We start from the raw sequence: 24,200 nt of genomic DNA, 5'->3' as shown, positions 1-24,200 counted from the left end.
GACGATACTGCTAGGACCCATAGTGGTCGTTTCTTGCTGTTATTTCACTGATTTCATTGATATTTCGTACTCAGTCATATTCATGCATTCATATCATATCTCAGTCGTAGTTATTTATTGATACATCATATCATTGTTGTCGAGTTCATGGCATTGTGAGCCCGTGAGTGAGACTGGAGAGTGATGACTGAGTGAGGCCGAGGGTCCGAGTGAGGTTGATATTTTGTGATTGGGCTGCACGCCGCAGCATGTTATATAGCTATTTTGGGATCAGGATGCACGCCGCAGCATGTTATATTGCTATTTTGGGATCGGGCTGCATGCCGCAGCATGTTATATGGATTACATTTTATGGGATCGGGCTGCACGCCGCAACGATATAGCGCTCGGGCTGAAAGGAACCCTTCCGAAGTCTGCACACCCCTAGTGAGCACAGTCGACTATAAATATGGATCGGGTTGCACGCCGCACCGGGTATTGTACAACGCTGAGTGATTGAGTGTGCTGAGCTTAGTGATAGAGAATGTGGGACAATGAGATTGAGTACTCTGAGAGTGTGAGTACATGAGCTTATCATCGAGATGCATTGCATTTGACATGCGTACTTGAGATACATGCATAGAGATGTATTTCCTTCTGCTACCCGGTTTTGGGGACATTTATGATTTTACTTGTATCTTGACATGTAGGCATAAAGAAGTACTTTCCTCATGCTATATGAAAATGAAACATCTTACTATTTGCTGAAAGGAGTTTTGGGAAAAAACCACAGTTTTCACACTTACTCGTACTTTAGCTTTTTCGGTAAAAGATTTGGGTTTTCAATGAGATAGTTGAAAAGAAATGCCTATTTTTTTGGAACTGTGAACGAACTGAGCCTTTTATTTGCAAGTTACTCTTTTGTTATTGTACTATGCTGTTATGAACTGTTGTGGAATATTGGTGTTGTACCTGACCTTTTTGTTAGGTCGTCACTACTTTCAACCTAAGGCAAGGTTTGTTACTTATTGTATACATGGGGTCGGTTGTCTCATACTACACTTCTGCACCTTGCGTGCAGATGTTGGTTGCTGATGTAGCTATGTTCGATGGGAGATGGATTGAAGATGTACCTGCGTTTCGGCTGTAGCTGCCTCTTGTTCGTGATAGCTTTAGATATGTAAAACTTTGTTTATGTACTTTTCAAACAGACGATGTATTTATTTCATTTCCGCTTTGTAAACTCTATTCTTAGAAGCTCATGATTTGTACTACCAGTTCTTGGGGAATGCATCAGATTCAGATAATTTCTTTAATTAATTTCTTTATTAATTGTTATTGGAATTGGTTAGTGGTTAACTGGCTTACCTAGCGGGTTGGGTTAGGTGCCATCATAACTAGTCAAATTTTGGGTCATGACAAGGTGGTATCAGAGCTCTAGGTTCATAGGTTCTACAAGTCATGAGCAAATGTATAGTAGAGTCTTGCGGATCGGTATGATGACGTCCATACCTATCTTCGAGAGGCTACAAGACATTTAGGATATACTTTCCATCTTTCTTTCCTTATCGTGTAACATTGATTCAGCTTGAAGCGTAACTCTTTGAATTCCTTCCACGTATTCATATATGCATACGGGAGCTCGGTATCAGTTGTGCATCACCGGCTTGTGATTCTATGAACGAGGTTCAAGATATGTATTATGTGTTTTTGTGATGGGCCAGTCTGGAGGACTTGAGGCCAGGTTTTGACGGTAGCTTGAGCACGGAAATTTCGGTTGTGTGAGCACTTGTTTTTGGGACTTATATGTCCGGTGGTGTCCCTGTTAATGGAATTTGTGGCTAATTGAGCGGTAGAATAACTATGTGGTGAGTATGATATGACTGCGATATATGTTCAGATTGTTCGAATATGACGAGAAGAGTTTACTTGAGATGAATCAAGGACTATCGGGTGTCTGATTTCTGTCTTGATTTGGCGTATGGTTTCGAGTTATGGGTGTGTTGAGGGATCTCTCATGTTGTTTAGTTGTAGAGTGAAGTAGATTCTCATGTCTTGTCAATTCAGAATCAAGAAGATTAAGTGATTGCATAGTAGTCATGACTGAGGAAGGATATAAAGAGATGTCAGTTTGAGGCAGAGCATGCATGTTATCTCCTGCGAGGTATCCTGAGGTTGTGTGGTCCTTATGATGTTTTGTAGAGAGTTCTCTTTTACCAGTGAATGATATATGTTACAATTTGAGTTTGGATCGCTTGTGGGAGTTGGCTTGACTATTACAAGGGTGAATGCGAGATTTGCAGATGATTTGAGGTATTATATGGTTTGTGTTACATGGGCTTGCGAAGGATTTAGTTGAATTTCAGCGCAAAATTCTGGCAGCAATAAAGTATGGATATCATGATGTTATCGACTATTTTGTTCTATGGCTTCGAGCCAAGCGGGGGAGTCTGCTATCGACGTGTGGGTTGCACGGTTATGTGTTTTATTAGTTCCAGTTTGAGGTATACTAGTGAATCAGTAATGACTTGCAGTAGTTGAGATTGAGGATGACTCGAGTAAGGGAATTTCTGGATACGAGTTGTATTACACTTTATGGGTATATGGGAATCATAAAATAACTGAGTGGTTATTTGCAAAGGATGTAGTGTTCATGGAGTAGGAATTTGCTCGGTTGCTTAGAAGTGTGGGTTACTCTTTATTCCCTTGGGTGTTGGTGTGCTAATGGGGCACGGGTCGTTCGGTCCGTTTGGTCGGTTCAATTGAGATTTGAGTAGAGTGGATGACTCTCGAGAATGGTTCTAATGGATTCAAGATTTATATGTAGCGATTTGGAATTTCAAAGATTTAAATATGGCTAGAAACTGGGAGTTGCATTGGATGGTGTCGAGACTTGTGGCATTTTATATCATTGTGGATTGTGCATTTCAGTACCAAGAAGGTGAAGGAAATAATTTTAGGTTCACATAAGGCCTCTTTAGAGTGGGTGTCTCGGTTGTGGTGCCTTGGGGTTCTTAAGAGGGGAATCAGCGGCTTATGGGCCTTAGGGCGTTATGGTTTTATACCAGGGTCTCTTGTGGTGAATTTTGGTTAGGGATTGTGGTGTTATATCAAGGAGAAGTACCAATTTGAAGTCAATTTGGAAAGGACTTGGAGAAATAGGACAGTGTGGTAGTAAGTTGGGTTTGCACAGTAATGGGTATGATCGGTTCTCTGGGTACTTATGACTTGGCTAGTCTCTACAGGTGTTTCGTGGCAATGCTCTTGGGTCTTGGCAACCTGCGTGGCTGAGTTGAGTTAGAGTGATTCAGTTCTGATAGCTTGGTTATGTGCAAATGGGTTTCGAAGAGTTCTCAATGGTTTTTACCACGGTTTGAGGAGTATATTTTCTACCGGCGTGAGGAATATGTTGCGTATTGGGATTTTCTCCGGGGTGAGACCAAATGGAAGGTCCTTGTCTAATTGAGTACGTAGTTGCTTGTGACTCAGAGCGGACTATGAAGTTCTCGTATTTTTCATATGATGGCGTGGTATATGCGGTGTGTTGTGTGGGATTGAGATTTACGTGAGTGGGATCACAGTTCTGTTTGGAAGCATGGACGGTTTCAGATGACTAGGTAAATGCTATTACTATTTGGCGTGGCTTGATGAGATTATACATTTCAGAAGGGGCAGTGTGTTTTGATTTATGTATACTTCACTCGTATTGCGACACTCTTCTGGTTGATCGACTGCTGATATTAAAATTTTCCTAGGAGGCATGGAAGAATTTTAGAAGTATTCCTCGTGGGATGATTGATCACGTGCAACTATGCCTTGTAAAAATGACTTAGCGGTTGTTGCAAATATATTCCGGTTAATAAGTTCAGAGTCTCATACCACAGGGAATTAACATATTAAACACAGCTACTAGACTCGCACAATTTCATGCAATCAATCTTCAGAGATATTTACGTAACAAATTTGATGTTTACTAACTAAATATCACGTAATGAAAATGCAATAATGAATAACTAACTACGAACGGGTTGTAGACAAGAATTAGAATGATCTAAGGTTATGAATTCCCCTATTGCCGGAATCCTTTCTGTTGTGTTTTCTATAAATTTGTGTAAGTCTTCTCTACCGATCATGAATGCTCTGAGTGTTATAATTCTCTCTCGAGTAACTACCACAATTTACAAGACATATTCTCCCGAATTACGCTAGCTGGCATTAAGTACGGCTCACTCGGATCGCACCAAGGTTTCGTTATCCCTAATCCCACATTTTAACCCTCCGTATTGATCCCTCATATATGTTAGGAGTGATGTTGTTCAACAATTACCTAAATATACACTCTCTCCCGAGTAATACATACTAAATAGGCACAGTCGATTGAGGGGCCTTCAATCAACAACAATAATAATATAGTTGAGCAAATAGAGAAATTACTACGGCGAATCTATATTAACGTAACAGGAAATTCATCCTCCAATAGGTTCCATCAAAACCCTAGATTAGGAGTTTAGCTACTCATACTCATAGTAACAATATCCCAGATGTTTTGCATAATTAAATTACAAAGTAAAGATGAAAGGATGTAGAAATCAATGATTCTAACTCCCAACGGTTGTTTCACGAGCTATCCTTGCCTCTGGTTGTAAAACTCCTTCAAAAGTTGCATTTTATGTCTATTTATAAGCGTAGGAAAAGACCTAAACGACATAGGCCAAGTCCTAGTCAAACCAGGAGACGACATAAGCCTTCAAAGTTTGAGTGTGCGCGCCTCAGACCTCGCCTCGCGAGGCTTCATGCGAGTAGGACCTCGCCCTGGACCTGGCGTCGCCATCCTTAATGCGAGGTGGACCTCGCCTAGCCTGCTCCCACGCGAGCAAAAAGGCTCGCCCAGCCAGCTCCCACACGAGTTATTAAGCTTGCTTCGCCAACTTTCTCATTTATCCGCTGCTCACTCCTTTCTTTCTTCTTTTCAACTGTTTTCGAGCACGCTTTAGACTTTAATTATTCCTTTTGATCTACTTTCATCTCCAATTCACCTACACATAAAATAGACTCCATTACGTGCAAATAAAGTATAATTTATTATTAAAGCATACAAAATGCAAGGCAAATAATGTACTAAATTATGAAATTATAGCCACACATCAATACCCCACACTTAAACATTGCTCGTCTTCGAGCAATCAAACTACACTTATAGACAAAACCTTTTTAAGCAATTCCCTTAACTCATCACACCAAGAATCTTTAAAATAGTTTAAGCACAAAGGTGTGACATCCTCACCTCAAGATTTAACTCATAAATATCATGCCTTATTCACAATTCACTTACTTACTCTAACATGGAGGTCAATGACATTTCCTTTCCTTTATGAATCACGTGCCCTCACCCAACAAAGAGCTTAGTTCAACACACAATGAATTTTAAGAACGTAGGAACTCAACATAGGAAAAATTTACTCGCTCTCAGAAATAACATTCATATGCCACAAATGATGCACCATAGGCTTGCCTGTAGTGTAATACTCTACTAATCGAGCTCATTCAGTCTAGGATCAAGTAGGACTTTAATTGGCTGTACTGTAGGCTGTGGGTCGGGTAGGATATATTTTGATATGAGTGACTACACCTCCCTTAAGCACTTTAATACATATACTTTATTACTATAGCCCATACTTATGTTAAACCATAATTCCACCTTCACTTTAATTTATATTTCCCTATACTTCTTTAAGCACAAGTATATCACTAGCCACCACCATCAAGAATTCTTTTTCATACAATAAAGCTATTGTTCTTTTCTTCTTCTTCTTCTTCTTCTTCTTTTTCTCTTTTTTATCCTTTCAATCCAAGTGGCTTTTATTGACATATTTTTTTTCTTCTTTCAAACGGTGCACCTTTCTCCTTATTTCATTTGTTCCACTCAAAATCCAAACCACCACCACACACTTTTAACTTTTACATAATTCATCACAATTCAAGTGCTCATGAGAGGTGACAAGGTTCAAATATATGGTCAATTCAAACAAAGGGGTACGTCTTATAATGTGGTTACCAAAGAAACAAGATTATAGGCTCAAAAGGGTTAACTACATTATATGATATTCAGGCGGGTAAATTTTATATATCTGGCTCAACAAAGAAACGCCTATATCACTTCCCAGACTGAACAAGACTATCATTTTGCTTTGCACACGCACGGGGCAAGTTCTAGACATCAAATGCAATGCACTGAATACATACAAACCTAACACAGACATGGCACATAACTCACTCAGGATTGGTTTTATCACGACACTCCAGTCAAACCAGTCAAGCAAATTTAAGAATCTACGATTTAAGATACTTATACTAGAGTCAAAAATTGAGCCTAAGCGTCACAATTAGAGTGCTAACTATTCTCAAGGCATAACAAAGTTAAGAGATATCGCTGCAATTCAATTCATAGATCAGTGATTTCTACTCCTAAAAATTAAAACTAACTACACCCGGTTCAAATAAAACCTTTGGAAAAGAACCACGGCCCAAAGAAAAACCAAGGGGGAATTACTACACTACGGTACAAGAAAATCTTTTTGGTTTTATTTTCTTTATACTTAATTCCCTCAAGAAACATGTCTAGGAGATCCATTGTCTGGAAGAGTCTAATTTTTTTACTTTTAAAAAAAAATCTAAGATAACACTAAAAGTCCCCACCCCACAATTATTTCATGCAATGTCCTCAGTGCATACACAACTGACAAAACAAGAAAAAGCATGAGTAGTGTGTAGGAAAAACTCCCTGATCAAGCTGCATCCTTGCCCTCATCCTCTGAGGCTACCCACTCCTCGTCTTATGCTTCCTCCTCATCATCATCTGACTGCTCCGGCTCAGCCTCGGACTGCTCAGGTGTGTTAACATCCTCGTCCTCAGGGAGTCTGTATCCATCACCTATCCCAACCAACTTCTGGGCATAACATTAAGAGGGTACCACTGCTCCAATATGGCCCTCTCCTCTATAGTGGCCGGCCGTCCCCCTATCCGAAGCTGCAAGTCCATCATCCCATATAAATAGGCCATGAAGCTGTCATCGCATGCATTGCGCTCAACCCCTGTCACTGAAGTTCTGGTGTTCTCCTCCTTAACCCGGACATTTGTGAGGTCCGTTGGTTTTATGGGTGGAGCAATGATGTGATCGAACTCCTTCTCCTCCTCCAATTTTTCTTGCCGCAAGTACTGAGTTAGCATGTTTGCAAAGGGCATTCGGTCAATTTTCTTGCTAGTTCGCACTTGGGTCATCTGATAACATATCAAGTGGCCTACATTCACCCTTTTACCCGTCATTAAGAAATACAACACACAAGTCCTCTCACGGCTAATGAGATTGTCATGGCTGCACGGTAGGAGCCGTGAATTGATCAACTTCAACCATACTTGCGTTTCTGCCTTCATATTCTTCTTTGGGAACTTCCTATGGCGGTTGGTTTTCTTATCCCGCACCCAAGCCGCCATATAGTTGACACCACAAAGAGTGTGTCTCAGCTCTCGATAAGTAGGACGGACTATGAAGTGGTCCAAGGGTTCCCCAGGAACATTCGAAGCACCTAAGAAATTGCATATTGCCGAGGCTGAAAAATCTATCAACCTTCCACGAATCGGCACCAGCTATTCAGGATCCTCTGGATCAAACCCAACATACAATTCCCTCACAAGATTGACGTTGATCTCTCCAGAGTTTTGGAACACATAGCTCAACCCCAACTCATTGATGCCTCTCCAAATAGCATGGTACTTGGCTTTCAAGCGACGCTCATGAATAACAGCTTCCGAATGTATGTGTTTTGGCCTACAACGCTTGTACCAATCCTTAACATGTGGGGGTATGCTTTTGATTCCAAATTCCCGTTGGCCCTGAGGCTGTGGATGGGTGGCTGCAATAGCTGCAACTGCTCTCAGTCCTTCACCTTTACTGGAAGTAGCTTCCCCCCTTTTCCCATCTTCTAGGGAGGTGCGAAAGTAGCTTCAGCCTTAGACGGAGCAGTGGATGTGGCTTTGCCTTTACCAGTGTCTTTTCTTGGAGGCATATTTTTACCTACACAAGTGATCATAAATCAGTTTAGGCGGTATTGCAACATCTCAAAACATGGTCTTGCCATCCACACTTAGAGTTTAACACATGATTATCAACAGTTTCCGAGGTTACTCGGACTTCACCTCATCGTTTCTTAGCATGAAAATCAAGCAATGACACATGGGTGCTTCTTCCACATTCGAAGCATCAGGCTACCAGTAAGACACCCCACACTTAAGATTTTAAAGTGGTGCACAACTACATAGCACTAGTCTTATAATCCCGGAGACTCGGGCTCTAATGGGGACAAAGAATGCCTTTGAGGCATTATAACAAACACTTAGCAAACACTAGTGCCATGGGAGTGCTTGTAGGGGTGAGGGATTGCCTCACCCTCCCAAATCGGCTTGGGAGTTCCGTACTACCACTTGTTCACACAATAGCAAAACCACTCCTATGGGGTTTATGGTGTTGAAACACATAAACACATGGTTACAATGAAGAACAACCCCAAAAATTTGTGCCCAATGTCATGCATTCACCCAACTCGATATTGCCAAATAATGGAGATAGAAACCATACCTTAGATGTTTAAGAGAAGGGATTTGCCTTTGAATTGTTGTTGCAAGTGAAGGAAATAGAAGAAGAGTGCTTGTCTTCAATGGAATTATGAGGGGGAGGGTTTGGCAGTGGTCTGCATGAGTGTGTGAGGGTGTGTTTGTGAGTAGTGGGGTTTGTGTGGGAGGAGAAGAGGAAAATTGGGGCGTGCAGTGTGTTTTCTTTTAGGAATGGGTGTTTTAAGTTGGGTATTTTTAAGAGGGGGAATTAAAGGAAACCAAAACAAAATGAAAATAAAAGCAAAAAAAATAACATGGCGACGCGAGCTCTCAGGCGAGCGACATACCTGGCGAGGCAAGCTCAGAGGCAGTCGACGCGAGGGATTCTGCGAGATGTGTCTCTCTATAACCCATGCGAGGCGAGCTCCTTAGCGATCTCAATACCTGGCGCTGCATGGATTAATGCCTGGCCCACCTCGCTGGAGACCTAGCAACGCCAGATACTGCGTACGACTTTTCGAAATCACCTGCAAACATGTTAGTTCTTAAAAACGAAAAGAAAAAATTCTAACTACACTAAAAATCAACTAAGAATTGGGTTGCCTCCCAACGAGCGCCTTATTTAACGTCACGGCATGACGAATACAACATTACAATGGGTTGCCTCCCATGAAGCGCCTGATTTAACGCCATGACACGATGCAGGTAATCGCATTTAAGGCACTCTCAACATTGGTGGCTCGAGCAAATGAGTCACCGACACTACTTTCGCGTCATCCATGCCCAAATAATATTTTAACCTGTGCCCATTGACTCTGAATGTGCGAGAGTCATTTTCTGCAGCAATCTCTATAGCTCCGGTGGGGTGAATCTCTACCACATGAAATGGTCCGATCATCTTGACTTCAACTTGCCCGGAAACAATCTCAATCTCGAATTGAATAATAATACCCTGTCTCTCGGCTTAAAACTTTGCTCAAGAATATTTTTGTCGTGCACTAGTTTCATTCTTTCCTTGTATAACCTTGTACTCAAAAGCATGGTATCGAAACTCGTCAAGTTCATGCAACTCTGTGACTCTGCTAGTTCAAGCGACCTCCACGTCCAAATTTAATTGTCGCAACGGCCAGAAGGCTTTATGCTCTAACTCCACCGGCAAGTGACATGCCTTTCCAAACACCAATTTATACGGCAACATTCCAATCGGAGTTTTAAATGCATTGCGATAAGCCCATAACGGATCATCCAATTTTCTTGCCTAATCAGTCCGGGTGGCATTTACTGTTTTGGTCAAAACATTCTTGATTTCTCTGTTTGACACCTCAACTTGCCCACTCGTTTGTGGGTGATACGGAGTGGCAACTTTGTGGAGAACACCATATTTCTCCAACAACATTTCAAAGGCTCGGTTGTAGAATTGGGCACCCCCATCACTGATGATAGCTCTTGGAGTGCCAAATCGGGTGAAGATGTTCTTTCTTAGGAAACCAATAACTGCCTTCGCATCATTTGTATGAAGTACGACGTCTTCTACCCATTTCGAGACATAGTCAACCACTACAAGTATGTACTTGTTATTGTATGAGCTAACAAATGGTCCCATAAAGTCGATTCACCACATATCAAACACTTCTACCTCTTGGATCGGGTTCATGGGCATCTCATGTCAATGGGAAATATTCACTTTCCGTTGGCACTCATCACAATTTTTCACCCAGAAGTGTGCATCTTTAAACAACGTCGACCAATAAAAACCTGACTCCAACACTTTAGCCATTGTCCTTACGCCCCTAATATGTCCTCCATACGGTGAAGCATGACATGCCTGCAAAACATAAGATTGATCTATCTCGGGAATGCATCTCCAGATCATGTTATCAAGATAAATCCTAAACAGATATGGTTCATCTAGAAATACATGCGACAATCACGAAAAAACTTTTTCTTTTGCACAGAAGACAAGTCATAAGGAACAATATCGCTTGCCAGGTAATTTGCAATATATGCATACCATGGTATAACATTGAGGTTCGTCGCTAAGATTTGTTCATCCGGGAAAGTCTCCACAATCTCTTCCACCTCAACCTTCTTCTCGGCTCCTTCCAGCCTAGATAAGTGATCAGCCACTTGGTTCTCCGTCCCCTTTCGGTCACGGATTTCCAAGTCAAATTCTTACAGCAGTAGCACCCATCAAATCAGGCGCGACTTTGAGTCCTTCTTCTCAATTAGGCACCTGAGAGCAGTATGGTCAGTATAAATAATTACCTTCGAGCCTATTAGGTATGACCTGAATTTGTAGAATGCGAATACCACTGCTAGCATCTCCTTCTTGGTCACTGTGTAATTTAGTTGGGCACCACTTAAAGTTCTACTTGCGTAGTATATTAGATGCATGACTTTATCTTTTCGCTGCCCAAGAACTGCTCCCGCAGCATAGTCGCTCGCATCACACATCGTCTTAAATGGTTGCCCCCAGTCGGGTGCAACTAGGATAGGTGTTGTCACCAGCCTCTTCTCCAATTTCTCAAAAGCTACCCTGCATTCATCAGAAAACACAAAAGGGTGATCTTTTTCAAGTAATTTGCACAAGGGGTTAGCAATTTTGGAGAAGTCTTTTATAAACCGTGTATAGAATCCGACGTGGACAAGGAGACTTCTTATTGCTTTGACAAAAGTGGGTGGTGGAAGCTTTTATATCACATCAACCTTTGCACGATCTACCTCAATGCCCTTACTCGACACTAGGTGCCCCAAGACTATACCTTCATGTACCATGAAATGGCACTTTTCCCTGTTGAGTACCAAATTAGTCTCCACATATCTTTTCAGTACTCTTTTCAAATTCTTTAGGCAATCATAGAATGAGTCTTCCACCACTGAGAAATCATCCATAAAGACCTCCATTGTGTATTCTACCATATCTGTGAATATGGCCATCATGCACCTTTGAAATGTGGCGGGTACATTGCATAGGCTGAACGACATTCTCCGAAAAGCGTAGACGCCATATGGACAGGTGAATGACGTTTTCTAAAAATCTTCCGGAGTAATGAAGATCTTATTATACCCCGAGTATCCACCCAAAAAGCAAAAGTGGGACCTCCCGGCCAGTCTATCTAGCATTTGATCAATGAACGACAAGGGAAAGTGGTCTTTTCGGGTGGCCTTGTTCAATCTTCTGTAGTTCATACAAATTCGCCATCCCGTGACTGTTCTTGTTGATATCAACTCGTTGTTATCATTTTTCACTACAGTCATCCCACCTTTCTTTGGAACACATTAGACTGGGCTGATCCAGTTGCTATCGAAGATGGGGAAAATGATCCCCGCATCTAACCAATTTATCACCTCCTTTTTCACAACTTCCTTCATGTTGGGGTTCAGCCTTCTTTGATGTTCTCTGAAAGGTTTGTGGCCATCTTCCAGTAGAATCTTATGAATACAGAAGGCCAGGATGATACCCTTAATGTCTGTAGTGGTCCAACCAATTGCAGTTTTACACTCAATCAATACCTGCAAAAGTTGTTCTTTCTGCACATCTAACAAACCAAATGAGATAATAACAGGTAAAGTTGAGTTAGGTCCCAAGAAAGCATACCTGAGATGAGGCGGTAGTGGCTTCAGTTCCAACTTTGATGGCTCTTCTATCGATGGCTTAGCTGGAGGAGTTTTCCTTTCTTCTAAGTGCAAAGGCTCAAATTCGAGCTCTCTTTTACAAAGCCCTTGGCCTTCAAGAGCCAATACCCACTCCGTCAAATCCTCTCTATTTGCTTCATCTAAGTTCATGAGACAGACTGCTAAAGGGTCTTTAGCGTTCAAGGTCTCATCTTCCTCCTTCAAAATTACATCCACGGCTTTTATTAGAGAGCACTTAGCAAATTCACTTGGTCGCCGCATAGATATTTGCACATTGAATGTTATCTCTTCTTCATTTAGTCTTATTTTTAGCTCTCCAGTTTCACAATCAATTAAAGCTATCCCAGTGGCCAAGAATGGTCTTCCCAAAATTATGGGAATCTCCTTGTCAACCCGGCAGTCCAGAATGACAAAATCTGCTGGGAACACAAACTTCCCAACCCATACTAATACATCATCAAGGATACCTGATGGCCTCTTCACTGTCCGGTCGTCTAGTTGTAATAGCATGGATGTGGGTCTTGCTCTTCCAATGACTAACCTTTTGTAGATAGCCAAGGGCATCAAGTTTATGCTTGCCCCCAAATCACACAATACTTTAGTAAAAGCATAGCTGTCTATCGTGCATGGGATTGTGAAACTCCCTGGGTCTGATAACTTCTCAGCTATGGGTCTTGTCACAACTGCACTACAAGTCTGGGTCAATGTAACAGTAGACAGGTTTTGGAAGTCAAATTTGTGAGACATTAAATCTTTCATCATTTTGGCATATCCAGGCATCTCCCGCAAAGCGTCAATCAGTGGAATGTTCACCTGGATTTGTTTTAACATCTCCATGAATTTCTTATACTTCTCATCCTTATGATATTTGGCCAGTCTCTATGGGAATGGTGCTGGAGGTCGCTTCTTTCCTATGATTTGAGTTTTATCTTGCTTAGGAACTGCTTCTACTGTTGTTTCTTGTGCTACCTCAGTCTCCTTCGCAACCTCTTTTTCTTTTCTTGTGCTCTCTTGTGCATGTTGTACCGTCACCTCAGTTAACCCTGTTGAATCATCTATGTCAATGGGTACTAGCACAAGTGTTTCCGTATGTCAGCTTTCGCGAGCAATTTCTAGCTCAAGATCTAGGTCTCTACCATTTCTTAGACCCACTTCCATAAGTTGTTTCGGGCCCTGCTCTTTTGGATTGACTTGTGTGTCTACAAGTAACGTCCCTTGGGGATGATTATTTAGAGCCATCAAAATCTATCCTAATTGAATCTCAATGCCCTTTATCGCCGATTCATGTGAGTACACTCTCTCTTGCATTTTTCCATTGGACCCAATTAGTTGTTGCATCATTCCTTTAAGTTTAGCAAACCTATCATCTTGTCTCACTATCTGTTGTTGTTGAGGCTGTTGATAAGCTAGCTGCTGATTTTGCTGGTTGTAACCCTGTTGCCTTTGGTAAGGCACAACTTGACCTTGTGGTCGCATAGGTCCAGGAATATTGCTGTTATTGTACTGCTGATGTGTTGGCCGATATTATTGATTCTGCTGCCCCCAATTCTGACCACCTTGCCTCTGTCCCCCATACTTGGCTACATAGTTCATATCTTCCTGATAGTGCTGGTTGTCACCTTCCGCACTCCACGAGCATAAATATGGTTGGTTAATGCATGGTGTACATAAGACCCATTAATTGCGTCAACTATGTGTACCTGCAGCTTCTGGCATGATTCATCGATCTTTTTGGTGAGGATACTTATTTACGTCATTAGAGTGTCCATATTTTTAGCTATGGAGTTGTTTGGTTCTAAAATCACTAAATGAACTACAGTAGTGATCGTAGAGTCTTTTGTCATCCATCCTGAGTTTGGGCTATTTTGTCAAGTAGGATCTTACATTCTCTAAATGTTTCTCTCAAAAATGCTCCACCTGATGAAGCATCAACATTGGCCTTTAAGCCGTCTGCCAGTCTCATGTAAAAACTCTGCCCCAATATCTGATCTGGAATGCCATGATGTGGACATTTAACCAGCATACCCTTGAACCTCTCCCACGTTTCTTGTAGTGTTTCTGTTGGTCGCTGCCTGAAGCTCAATATATCATCAATTTGTTTGGCAGTTTTATTGGGTGGGTAGAACTTTTCAAAAATTGCTTGACTAATTCCTCCAAAGTAGTGATGGAGTTTATGGGGAGTGAATTAAGCCAAGTCTGAGCTTCTCCTGTCATCGAGAATAGAAACAATAATAGTTTTATTGCTTCCGGTGTCACATTAGGTTGCCTTTGCGTAACCCATATCGATAGGAAATTCTTCAGATGCTGCTGAGGATCTTCAATATATGACCCTGAGAACAATCACTTGTTCTGCAACAAATGTAGCATGTTGTTTATGATTTAAAATGATTCCGCTTGTATCTGAAGGACTGCAATTGCGGTTGCCAGATTTTCGACGGTGTGTTGTGCCTGGTCATACAATGCTGCTTCTGGCACAAGAGGCACCACACCCTGATTGTTCGGGTCATTCTCATTGTTTCTGTTGTTTGGATTTTCTACTCCGTCATCCATGTCTGGTTCGATTTGTTCTGTTGAGTTCTATTGTTGTTTGCCCTTCTTGTTTGCACGATTTAGTGCCTTGAAAACTTTCTCAGGATCTGATAATACTTCGAACAATTCACTAGTTCTTGAGGAGTTTCTAGGCATGCACCGGTAGCACCCAAGACTACAAACGTTAGAATTTCAATGTATTTGGTTTAAAATGAAAAAAATTGACTACACTAAGAATTCTAGCAATTCTTTTAGTTGCAATTAATAAGACCGTTAATTCCCCGGCAACGATACCAAAATTTGATCACGCTCAACTATGCCTTGTAAAAAGGACTTGGTGGCCGTTGCAAATATATTCCGGTTAATAAGTCCGGATTCGAATCCCACAGGGAATTAACCTATTAAACACAGCTAAATAGGCACAGTCGATTGAGTGCCCTTCAATCAACAACAAAAATATTATAGTTGAACAAATAGAGAAAATACTACGACAAATTTATATTAACATAACAGGAAAATATCCTCCAATAGGTTCCATCAAAACCCCAGATTAGGAGTTTAGCTACTCATACACATAGTAACAATATCCCAGATATTTTGCATAATTAAATTACAAAGTAAAGATGAAAGGATGTAGAAATCAATGATTCTAACTCCCAATGGTTATTTCACGAGGTGTCCTTGCCTCCGGTTGCAAAACTCCTTCAAAAGTGGCATTTTATGTCTATTTATATGTGTAGGAAAAGACCTAAACGACATAGGCCAAGTCCTAGTCAAACCAGGAGACGAAATAAGCCTTCAAAGTTTGGAGTGTGCGCGCCTTAGACCTCGCCTCGCGAGCAGGACCTCGCTCCAGACCTGGCATCGCCATTCTTAATGCGAGGTGGACCTCGCCTCCTGCCTGGCCTAGCTTTCTCCCACGCGAGCTAAAAGGCTCGCCCAGCCATCTTCTACGCGAGCTATTAAGCTTGCTCGCTAGCTTTCTCATTTATCTGCTGCTCACTTCTTTTTTTCTTCTTTTCAACTGTTTTCGAGCACGCTTTAGACTTTAATTTTTCCTTTTGCTCTACTTTCATCTCCACTTCACCTACATATAAAATAAACTCCATTACGTGTAAATAAAGTGTAGTTTATCATTAAAGCATACAAAATGCAAGATAAATAATGTTCTAAAATATAGAATTATAGCCACACATAAATGATCGTGTATGAGAGATGAGTTAGACATTCTGGCGGTGGAGTTGGGATAAGACATGGTGATTTGTGTGTTATATGGATTTGTAGACTGGGAGTTCTCAAGAGTAGGTTGTTTCATGGTTGTGGACTGTGAAGTCATGTCCAAAGCTAGCTAGACGATAGTGTGTGTTATGATTCAGTCATTGTGTACTTTCGGAGGATTATTTATCCATGTGTGGGTGCCCGAAGTTGATTTGGGGGTCCATTAGTGGGCCCAAATAGGGTGTGTATTCTACACTGAGCCGGATTGGTTGGCTCCATACTGCTATTGTTGAGGGATGTGACATTCTGTTGTTGTTGAGCTTATTCGTGTTCTGGAATTTTCTGTGAGTTACTTTTCTATGCTACGAAGAGTTATGATTCGTTGGTTTTAGGCACACATGGTGCGGCTCTGTTATGGCCTTATATTAGAATTCGCGCGAGATGGGTATTTGGGTGATGCATGAATGATTGCACATTGGTTATGTTCGTTCGGGTTTGTGTGGCATTATGTCATTTGCCTCTCCATGGTTATGGTAATGCACTGTGGGTACTTGATGTCAGATTGCACGTAATTATTGATTTTGAGCATGGTGGCTGAGGTATTTCATATGGATCAGTGTTTGGATGGGGTCGCGCATTGCGGTAGAGTTATGTATAGATATGATCCTTTGTGTTAGATTCGTGTGTTATGGTTCTACGGTGTGTGATGGGTTCTTAGCATTGCGTTGGGGTGGTACCCATCGAGCCTGTGGGACAGTTTTCTTATTTGAGTCATTTTCGTGATTGAGTATATTTGGAATAATGCTTATTGGTGCACAGATTGCACGGGTTGTGGCTTTGGATAGATTAGTGTGACATGTCAGTAGAGTAGCTGGTATTTGATAAGATGAAGTCGTCGGATCTAGGGTGGGTGCTATCAAATTTGATTGTGGTATATTTGGAAGGATAATATCGAAAGTCGGTTTAGACATTTGCTATGGTTCTTCTAGAAGGAGAGAAAGCTCCACGGCTGGCGGATCTGATGAATGGTTACGAGTTTCTACGTGTTTCTTTCATCATCGGTAGTGTACAAAGGTTTTAGAATGAAGTCTTGTTTGATATAAGGTTTATTACCGGCATTGGGTTGTTTTGAGCAGCTACTGTGATTAGAAATCATTGCTTCGAGCATTTGAGCTATGTGGTATTTGAGTTTTGAGTATTTGAGTTATGGTTATGGCTTTTGGTACAACTTGTTCAGACTTATACAGTATGTAGGTTGCGGGATTCAGATCTTATAAGAAATTCTGGATGTTGGAAATTGGATTTGAAGGCTTTGTGGGCTAGGTTGCATTGAGAAATTTTGGTTATATTGTGTTATCGGACCTGTATGGGATATGGTGACGTGGGATCACCCCTGGGTATGTTCATGGCAAGGTTATACGACGGTTTGATGTCTTTGAGAAAAACTCTGGACACGTTCGGGGACGAACGTATGTTTAAGTGGGGAGGATGTAACGACCCGACCGGTCGTTTTGAGAAATTGCACTTTGCTCGGTAGTTTACGGGCGTGAGTAGCTCTATATTATGTATTTTTACTTGTGTGAATTATCTGTTTTGGTTTTCAGGTTATTCAGGACTGATTTGGAAGAATGATTCTCAACTAGGGAGCTTTAAATTCGAAAAAGTTGACCAAGTTTGACTTTTTAGCATTTGACTTCGGATTGGAATTTTGATGGTTCCATTAGGTCCGTTGGGTGATATTGGACTTAGGAGAGTGTCCAGATTGTAATTTAGAGGTCCGTAGTGGAGTTTGGCTTGAAATGGCAAAAATTGAAATTTTGGAAAGTTTGATCGGGAATGGACTTTTTGATATCGGGGTCGGAATCCGATTCTGGAAATTGGACTAGGTCCGTAATGTGAAATGTGATGTGTGTGCAAAATTTGAGGTCAATCGTATGTAATTCGATAGGTTTCGGCATCGGTTGTGAAAGTTGAAGTTTCAAAGTTCATAGATTTTGATTTGAGGTGCGATTCATCATTTCGATGTGGTTATGCTTGATTTGAGGCCTTGAGTAGGTCTGTTTTATGTTATTGTACTTGTTAGTATATTTGGACGAGGTCCCGAGTGTCTCGGGTGAGTTTTGGACAAGGTTCGGATCATTTTCACTTCATGTGCAAAGCTGGAGGCTGCTGGTTCTGGTATGATCGCACATGCGGTTGGTTTGCGCAGGTGCGATGGCCGCAGAAGAGACAAAGGCGTCGCAGATGCGAGAATAGTGCTGGGTGAGGAAGACCGCAGAAGCATAGATTTGGGCGCATACGCGATGCCGTATGTGCGGCAGCTCGAGCGCAGGTGCAGAGTTAGAGGGTGTCAGCAGAGGTTGCAGGTGCGATGGGATTTATGCACATGCGATGGCGCATATGCGGGCAATGAGTCAAAAAGTAGAAATGGGAGAAAGCCGGGTAGCGCAGGTGTGAGGTGTTTCCTCAAAATCGGTGGTCGCAGGTGCGATGAATTTTCCGCAAATGCGGATGTGCTGGGCTAAATGTTATATACAAGGGTTTGCAATTTTGGCTTCATTTTTACATTTTCAAGCTCGGATTAAGGCGATTGTTGGAGCAATTTTCACCATATGAATTAGGGTAAGTGTTCTCTACTCAGTTTTGGTTATATTCCATGAATCTATCTTCGATTTTAGCTTTTGGTTGATCAATTTTAACGAGGAAATTTGGGGTTTTGGCCTAAAGTTTCATAATATGAATTTTCGAGTTTTGAACATTGAATTAGAGTCGGATTCGAGTGAAACTAGTATGGTTAGACTCGTAATTGAATGGGTTGTTGAATTTTGTAAATTTTGTCAAGTTTCGAGGTGAGGGCCGGGGTTGGGCTTTTGGTCGATTTCGGGCTTTTGATTCAAGATTTGATCTTTTTCGATCGAGATTGGTTCCTTTGGCATTGTTTGATGTACTCGAGTTGTTTTTGGTTAGTTTCGAGCCATTCAAAGGTTGGAACGCACGATATGGCATCTTTGGAGCACCGCTTGGCTTGTTCGACATTGGTATTGGCTTGTTCAAGGTAAGTAACTTTTCTAATCTTAGTGCTGAGGGTATGAAACCCTGAAATACGTGTTATGTGATTGGTATTGAGGTGACGCACATGCTAGGTGACGGGCGTGTGGGCGTGCACCATGTGAATTGGGACTCTGTTTCCATGGCACTGTATAATGGTCCTACTTTGTTAACGTCCGTGTTTTCACCATGTGATAAAGTAATTGAGTTGTCAATCATGCTAGACACCATGTATAGGCTTTATGACGATACTGCTAGGACCCGTAGTGGTCGTTGCTTGCTGTTATTTCACTGATTTCATTGATATTTCGTACTCAGTCATATTCATTCATATCATATCTCAGTCTTAGTTATTTATTGATACATCATATCATTGTTGTCGGGCTAGTTTCATGGCATTGTGAGCCCGTGAGTGAGACTAGAGAGTGATGACTGAGTGAGGCTGAGGGCCCGAGTGAGGTTGATATTTTGGGATCGGGCTGCATGCCGCAGCATGTTATATGGATTACATTTTATGGGATCGGGCTGCACGCCACAACGATATAGCGCTTGGGCTGAAAGGAGCCCCTCCGGAGTCTGCACACCCCAGTAAGCGCAGTCAACTATAAATATGGATCGGGTTGCACGCCGCAGTGGGTATTGTATAACGCTGGGTGATTGAGTGTGCTGAGCGTAGTGAGAGAGAATGCGGGATAGTGAGATTGAGTACTCTGAGAATGTGAGTACATAAGCTCATTATCGAGATGCATTGCATTTGACATGTGTACTTGAGATACATGCATAGAGGTGCATTTCCTTCTGCTACCCTATATTGGGGACATTTATGATTTTACCTGTATCTTGACATGTAGGCATAGAAAAGTACTTTCCTCCTGCTATCGTGCTTTCTGATCCGCGTAACTCTTCTGTCTGGACTACGTTGTATGAAGTCGCTCCTGAATCAACTTTACCTTTTCCAAGGCATCCTTCACCAAATAAATACCATATAATTAGCCTCACCGGGCTCAAACCATCCGATAGGTGAACAACACCGCCGACCATATAGAGCTTCAAATGGAGCTATCTCGATGCTGGATCGGTAACTTTTATTATAAGAAAACCCGGCCAAAGGCAAGAAACGATCCCACTGACCTCTGAAGTCAATCACACATGCCCAGAGCATATCCTCCAAATCGAGTTGGGTAACCTCGACGGGTTTTCCTGGGTGGATCTAGCAGAATGGAGGCTAACGTCGAGCTCACGGACAGTTGAACTAAATAGCCTATTATGCTCAATAGTTTTCCTATACTTCTCTTCCCGTTGGGCATGTTTCGCATCCACAACAACAAGCTCTTCACTTTTGGAGTTCAAGGTTGCTTCCAAGTTAATCACTCTTTCAGCGGAGGCAGCCTCGTGGTCAGTTGCAGCAAGAACGACGTTCTGGACTTCTGCCCATTTGGCCTTGGCCTCATCAAATCTAACCCTCAGCGGCCCAATTTATTGGCTAAGAGTTACCACTTCTTGCTCGCTTTGCTGCAAACGAGCCTCCAAGACAGCGGCCTTATCAGCTCTGGTTTCTATTTCCGAGAGGTAGAGAACAGTCTGGAAGCGTTCCGCCAAAAGCTGATCCCATTCATAAGTAAGTTCTTCCTTCTGACGAATCAACCTTTGAAGGCACTCAAAAGTAAGAAAGTTGGCCTACAAAACAAGAAGAAGTAAAACTTAGATTACATTCATACTAAAGAAGAAGAAGTGACGAAGGAAGAAAAGAACGTACCGCTACATCATTGTGCATGGCATTGTTCAACAAGCATTCTCCCGAGAGTGCCTGAATCTTTTCCCAGTCCTTTTCCGAAGCCAAAGGCTTCAGATAATTAGCAAGCTCCATCGGTCGGGACAACAAGTTTCACCCGGTAGAGACCGAAAGAGTAACGTTCCTCCTCCTTTGTAGATCTTCAGAAGGGGCGGCATAATTTTATCTCAAATTCCCATGAACTGGGGACCGTAGAAGAAGAAAACCTTTTTCATGGCCAGGTGCATCCAGTGGAGGTGATATAGCAACTGTTGGTGCAAGAGTGGTGAAGATGGAAGTGATGTAGTAGTTGTTGGTGTTAGTGAAGGTGGATATGGAGCTGATGGAGTTGAAGAATGAGAAGTAGCTACATCGAATGCAGTGTCGGTTATTGAATGCTCTCCAACTAAAGATGTCAATGACCCGGTATTCAGCCCCGGAACACCAGTTTCAGCAGTTGGGGCCCGAAAATGGGAGTTGGCATATTCCACTAAATCAGATTCTCCCCAAAGTGCTGAGACGTCGCCTTCAGTTGGTGCAATTATCTCAACAGGTCGAGCATCCTGTTGAGATGATGATGGGCGTTGCCTTCTATGTAAAGAAGCTCCCTCATTACCAGCTTCTTCATCATCATCGATTACCATAGTGTCTATGACTGGTCCGGAAGGAGGACCAGTCATCATTGCCACCGGAGATAACTCGAGGGCACTAATCTTTTCCCTTTTATTCTTTTCCCCGGCCGCGGAGGAGCACTTTCTCTTTGTTTGTTTATCCTCCAGCCGGACTCCGTAAAGAAATATTTGCACCCTAAACAGGCCCGGAGATACATGTTCAAGTAAGTTCTTCCTGAAGCAGCCTCGCTGCATCCGCAAGATCAGCTAGAATGTCGACCTTGGGGACAGCAACAGAGCCCGCAGGTGGACCTAATTGCATGAACAAAGTCAGAAAGGTTCCACAAAGTTCTTCATATACAAAAATGGAAGTAAAGTAAATTAGAGTTACCATGATTTTTGGCCTTCCACCCGTACGTAAGGGACAAACCTTTCCACGAACGAGTTTCGGGTGTTGTGATATCCCAAATCATCTGAACCCACCGGTTCAAACCTTCCACCACCGGTGGGAGCCATCGAGTTGCTGAAACATGTGGAGGGTGAAGAGATGATACGACCATCGAAGAATATCTAGTAAGAAGAATATTACACAAAGAACTTACGAGTGCGGTTCCAAGCAACCGGAAAGGATGAAGCCGTTGTTGGAATGATGTCATTGGTGGCAACTGCAACGAACCGTTCCATCCATCCACGGTCATTGCCATCATCCATGCTAGACAACAAAGCATGGTGACGACTTTTGCAAAGGTTTATCATTCCCCCGCGGAAGATTTTGGGGGAATAGAGATTCATCACATGAGCTAAGGTTAGCTCCTCTCCAGTTTCTTGGCACAAGCGTCGGAGGCAGGTGATCGTCCTCCACCCTGAAGGACTTACCTATGCCAAAATTATATGTTAGCGAAGGCTAAATTCTGCAATTACGTTATCAAGCTCTCCGCTCAAAGAAAATGCACCCAAAGTAAAGGGATACGTGAAAAAGTATGTAAAACCTTCCTTAGGAAGGGTCACTCGCTCCGATAGATCAAGAACGATAATTTCCAACTCATTACTGCGGAAGCCCTCCTTCACAGCAGGAATACTTGAAGGACGAATGGAAGAAGGGTACCTACTAACAACCCATATACGAGGGTTAGAAGTAGGAAATTTCTCTTGAAGATCCTTCGAAGTGCTAAGCCTTCTTGGGATGATGGAATCCACTGTTGGAGGAACGGAATCCTCGAGTTTGTTCTTATTCTTTGTATGACCACCACGTTTGGAGTAAGAAGCTAGTGGAAAAGAAGAAAGTAAAGAGTTTATGTTTGTAGAAAATTAGAAAAAGGATGAAAACAAGGATGCAAATTAGAAGCTCAAGCAATTGTGCAACGCTAAGGAAAAGAAAGTTGCGTATAAGTAAAATTTTGGCGGCTAAATTCATGGCCATGATGTCACGACCCAAAATCTGACTAGTCGTGATGGCACCTAACCCAACCCGCTAGGTAAGCCAGTTAACCACTAACTAATTTCAATAATAATTAATAAAGCAATTAAGTAAAGAAATTATCTAAATCTGAATCTGATACATTCCCCACAAACTGGTAGTACAAATCATGAGCTTCTAAGAATAGAGTTTACAAAGCGGAAATGAAATAAATACATCGTCTGTTTGAAAAGTACATAAACAGAGTTTTACAGATCTAAAGCTACCACGAACAAGAGGCAGCTACAGCCGGAACGCAGGTACATCTTCAATCCATCTCCCATCGAACACAACAACATCAGCAACCAACATCTGCACGCAAGGTGCAGAAGTGTAGTATGAGTACAACCGGCCCCATGTACTCAATAAGTAACAAACATAACCTTAGGTTGAAAGTAGTGACGAGCTAACAAAAAGGCCAGGTACAACACCAATATTCCACAACAGTTCATAATAGCATAGTACAATAACAAAAGAGTATCTCGCAAATAAAGGCTCAGTTCGTTCACAGTTCCAGAAAAATAGGCATTTCTTTTCAACTATCTCAGTGAAAACCCAAATCTTTTACCGAAAAAGCCAAAGTACGAGTAATTTTGAAAACTGTGGTTTTTTCCCAAAACTCCTTTCAACAAATAGTAACGAATATATCATTGTTTTTATCATTTAATTAGTATTTTGAGATGAACATTTGGGAAAAGATTAAGAAATCTCATAGAAACGAATTTTTGAGATTTCAGTGTCGATTCGCAGTCGGATTTGAGTGAAACTGGTATGGTTGTCGGATTTTATAAGTTTCGTTGGATTGTGAGACATGGGACCCACGAGCGATATTTGGGTAAAAATATCAATTTTTTGTTAGAAAATTTGTACTTTCTTATGGAATTTATTCCTACAATTTGTATTGATTTAATTGAATTAATTATGACTAGATTAGAGCCGATCGAAGTCGAAAAATCGAGGAAAAGACATACTACTTGACTGATTGAGCGTGGTTTGAGGTAAGTGACTTGTCTAACCTCGTGTGGGAAAAATTTTCCTTAGGATTGATATTGATATGAAAATGTTGATGTGTTGAAAGTCGTGTACACGGGTTAAATGTGGAAGATTATGTCTTTAAATTGTGTAGAGCACTATTGCATATTAATTAAATTATTTTATTTTGTTATACTCATCATCATTAATATATTTTCGTATTTTAAATTTTTCTGACCTGTTCCTGCTAAGTGTTTTACCTGTTTAGTTGAAACTCTGTTTCTTTTGTTATGTGCATTACTTGAAGGATGTATTTCTTAATTTAAATATTATTTAAAATTTAGTATTTTATATTTAAAAATTTAATATTTA

At 41.6% G+C, this 24,200-nt stretch overlaps 1 protein-coding gene and 1 non-coding gene across 2 annotated transcripts; one reads left to right on the top strand and one right to left on the bottom strand.

The window, feature by feature from the left end:
* Nucleotides 1-7,624: 7,624 nt before the first annotated feature.
* On the bottom strand, nt 7,625-13,060 carry LOC138905010 (uncharacterized). Its single transcript, XM_070193515.1, has 5 exons — nt 11,925-13,060; nt 10,853-11,123; nt 10,574-10,729; nt 10,343-10,412; nt 7,625-7,959 (listed from the first exon to the last, which is right to left on the bottom strand). Exons 1-5 carry the CDS (start codon nt 13,058-13,060, stop codon nt 7,625-7,627), a joined length of 1,968 nt encoding a protein of 655 aa, XP_070049616.1.
* A 1,157-nt stretch (nt 13,061-14,217) lies between these two features.
* LOC117276137 (small nucleolar RNA R71) lies at nt 14,218-14,324 on the top strand. Its single transcript, XR_004506362.1, has one exon. It is a non-coding gene; the product is annotated as a small nucleolar RNA R71 (small nucleolar RNA).
* Nucleotides 14,325-24,200: the final 9,876 nt, after the last annotated feature.

Source organism: Nicotiana tomentosiformis, chromosome 2, assembly GCF_000390325.3.
Source record: "Nicotiana tomentosiformis chromosome 2, ASM39032v3, whole genome shotgun sequence".
Taxonomy (NCBI): domain Eukaryota; kingdom Viridiplantae; phylum Streptophyta; class Magnoliopsida; order Solanales; family Solanaceae; genus Nicotiana; species Nicotiana tomentosiformis.
The sequence above is the reverse complement of the archived record's forward strand: the minus strand, read 5'-3'. Positions and strand labels throughout refer to the sequence as shown.

Bases quoted from the DNA above. Each gene is read 5' to 3' on its own strand.
- LOC138905010 (XM_070193515.1), bottom strand. From the start codon at position 13,060: ATGGAGATGTTAAAACAAATCCAGGTGAACATTCCACTGATTGACGCT. The intron at 11,124-11,924 runs GTTAGATGCGGG...TGATGAATGCAG, and splicing joins AAAAAGGAGGTGATAAATTG to GGTAGCTTTTGAGAAATTGG. The intron at 10,413-10,573 runs GCAAGCGATATT...TATGTTTTGCAG, and splicing joins CATATATTGCAAATTACCTG to GCATGTCATGCTTCACCGTA.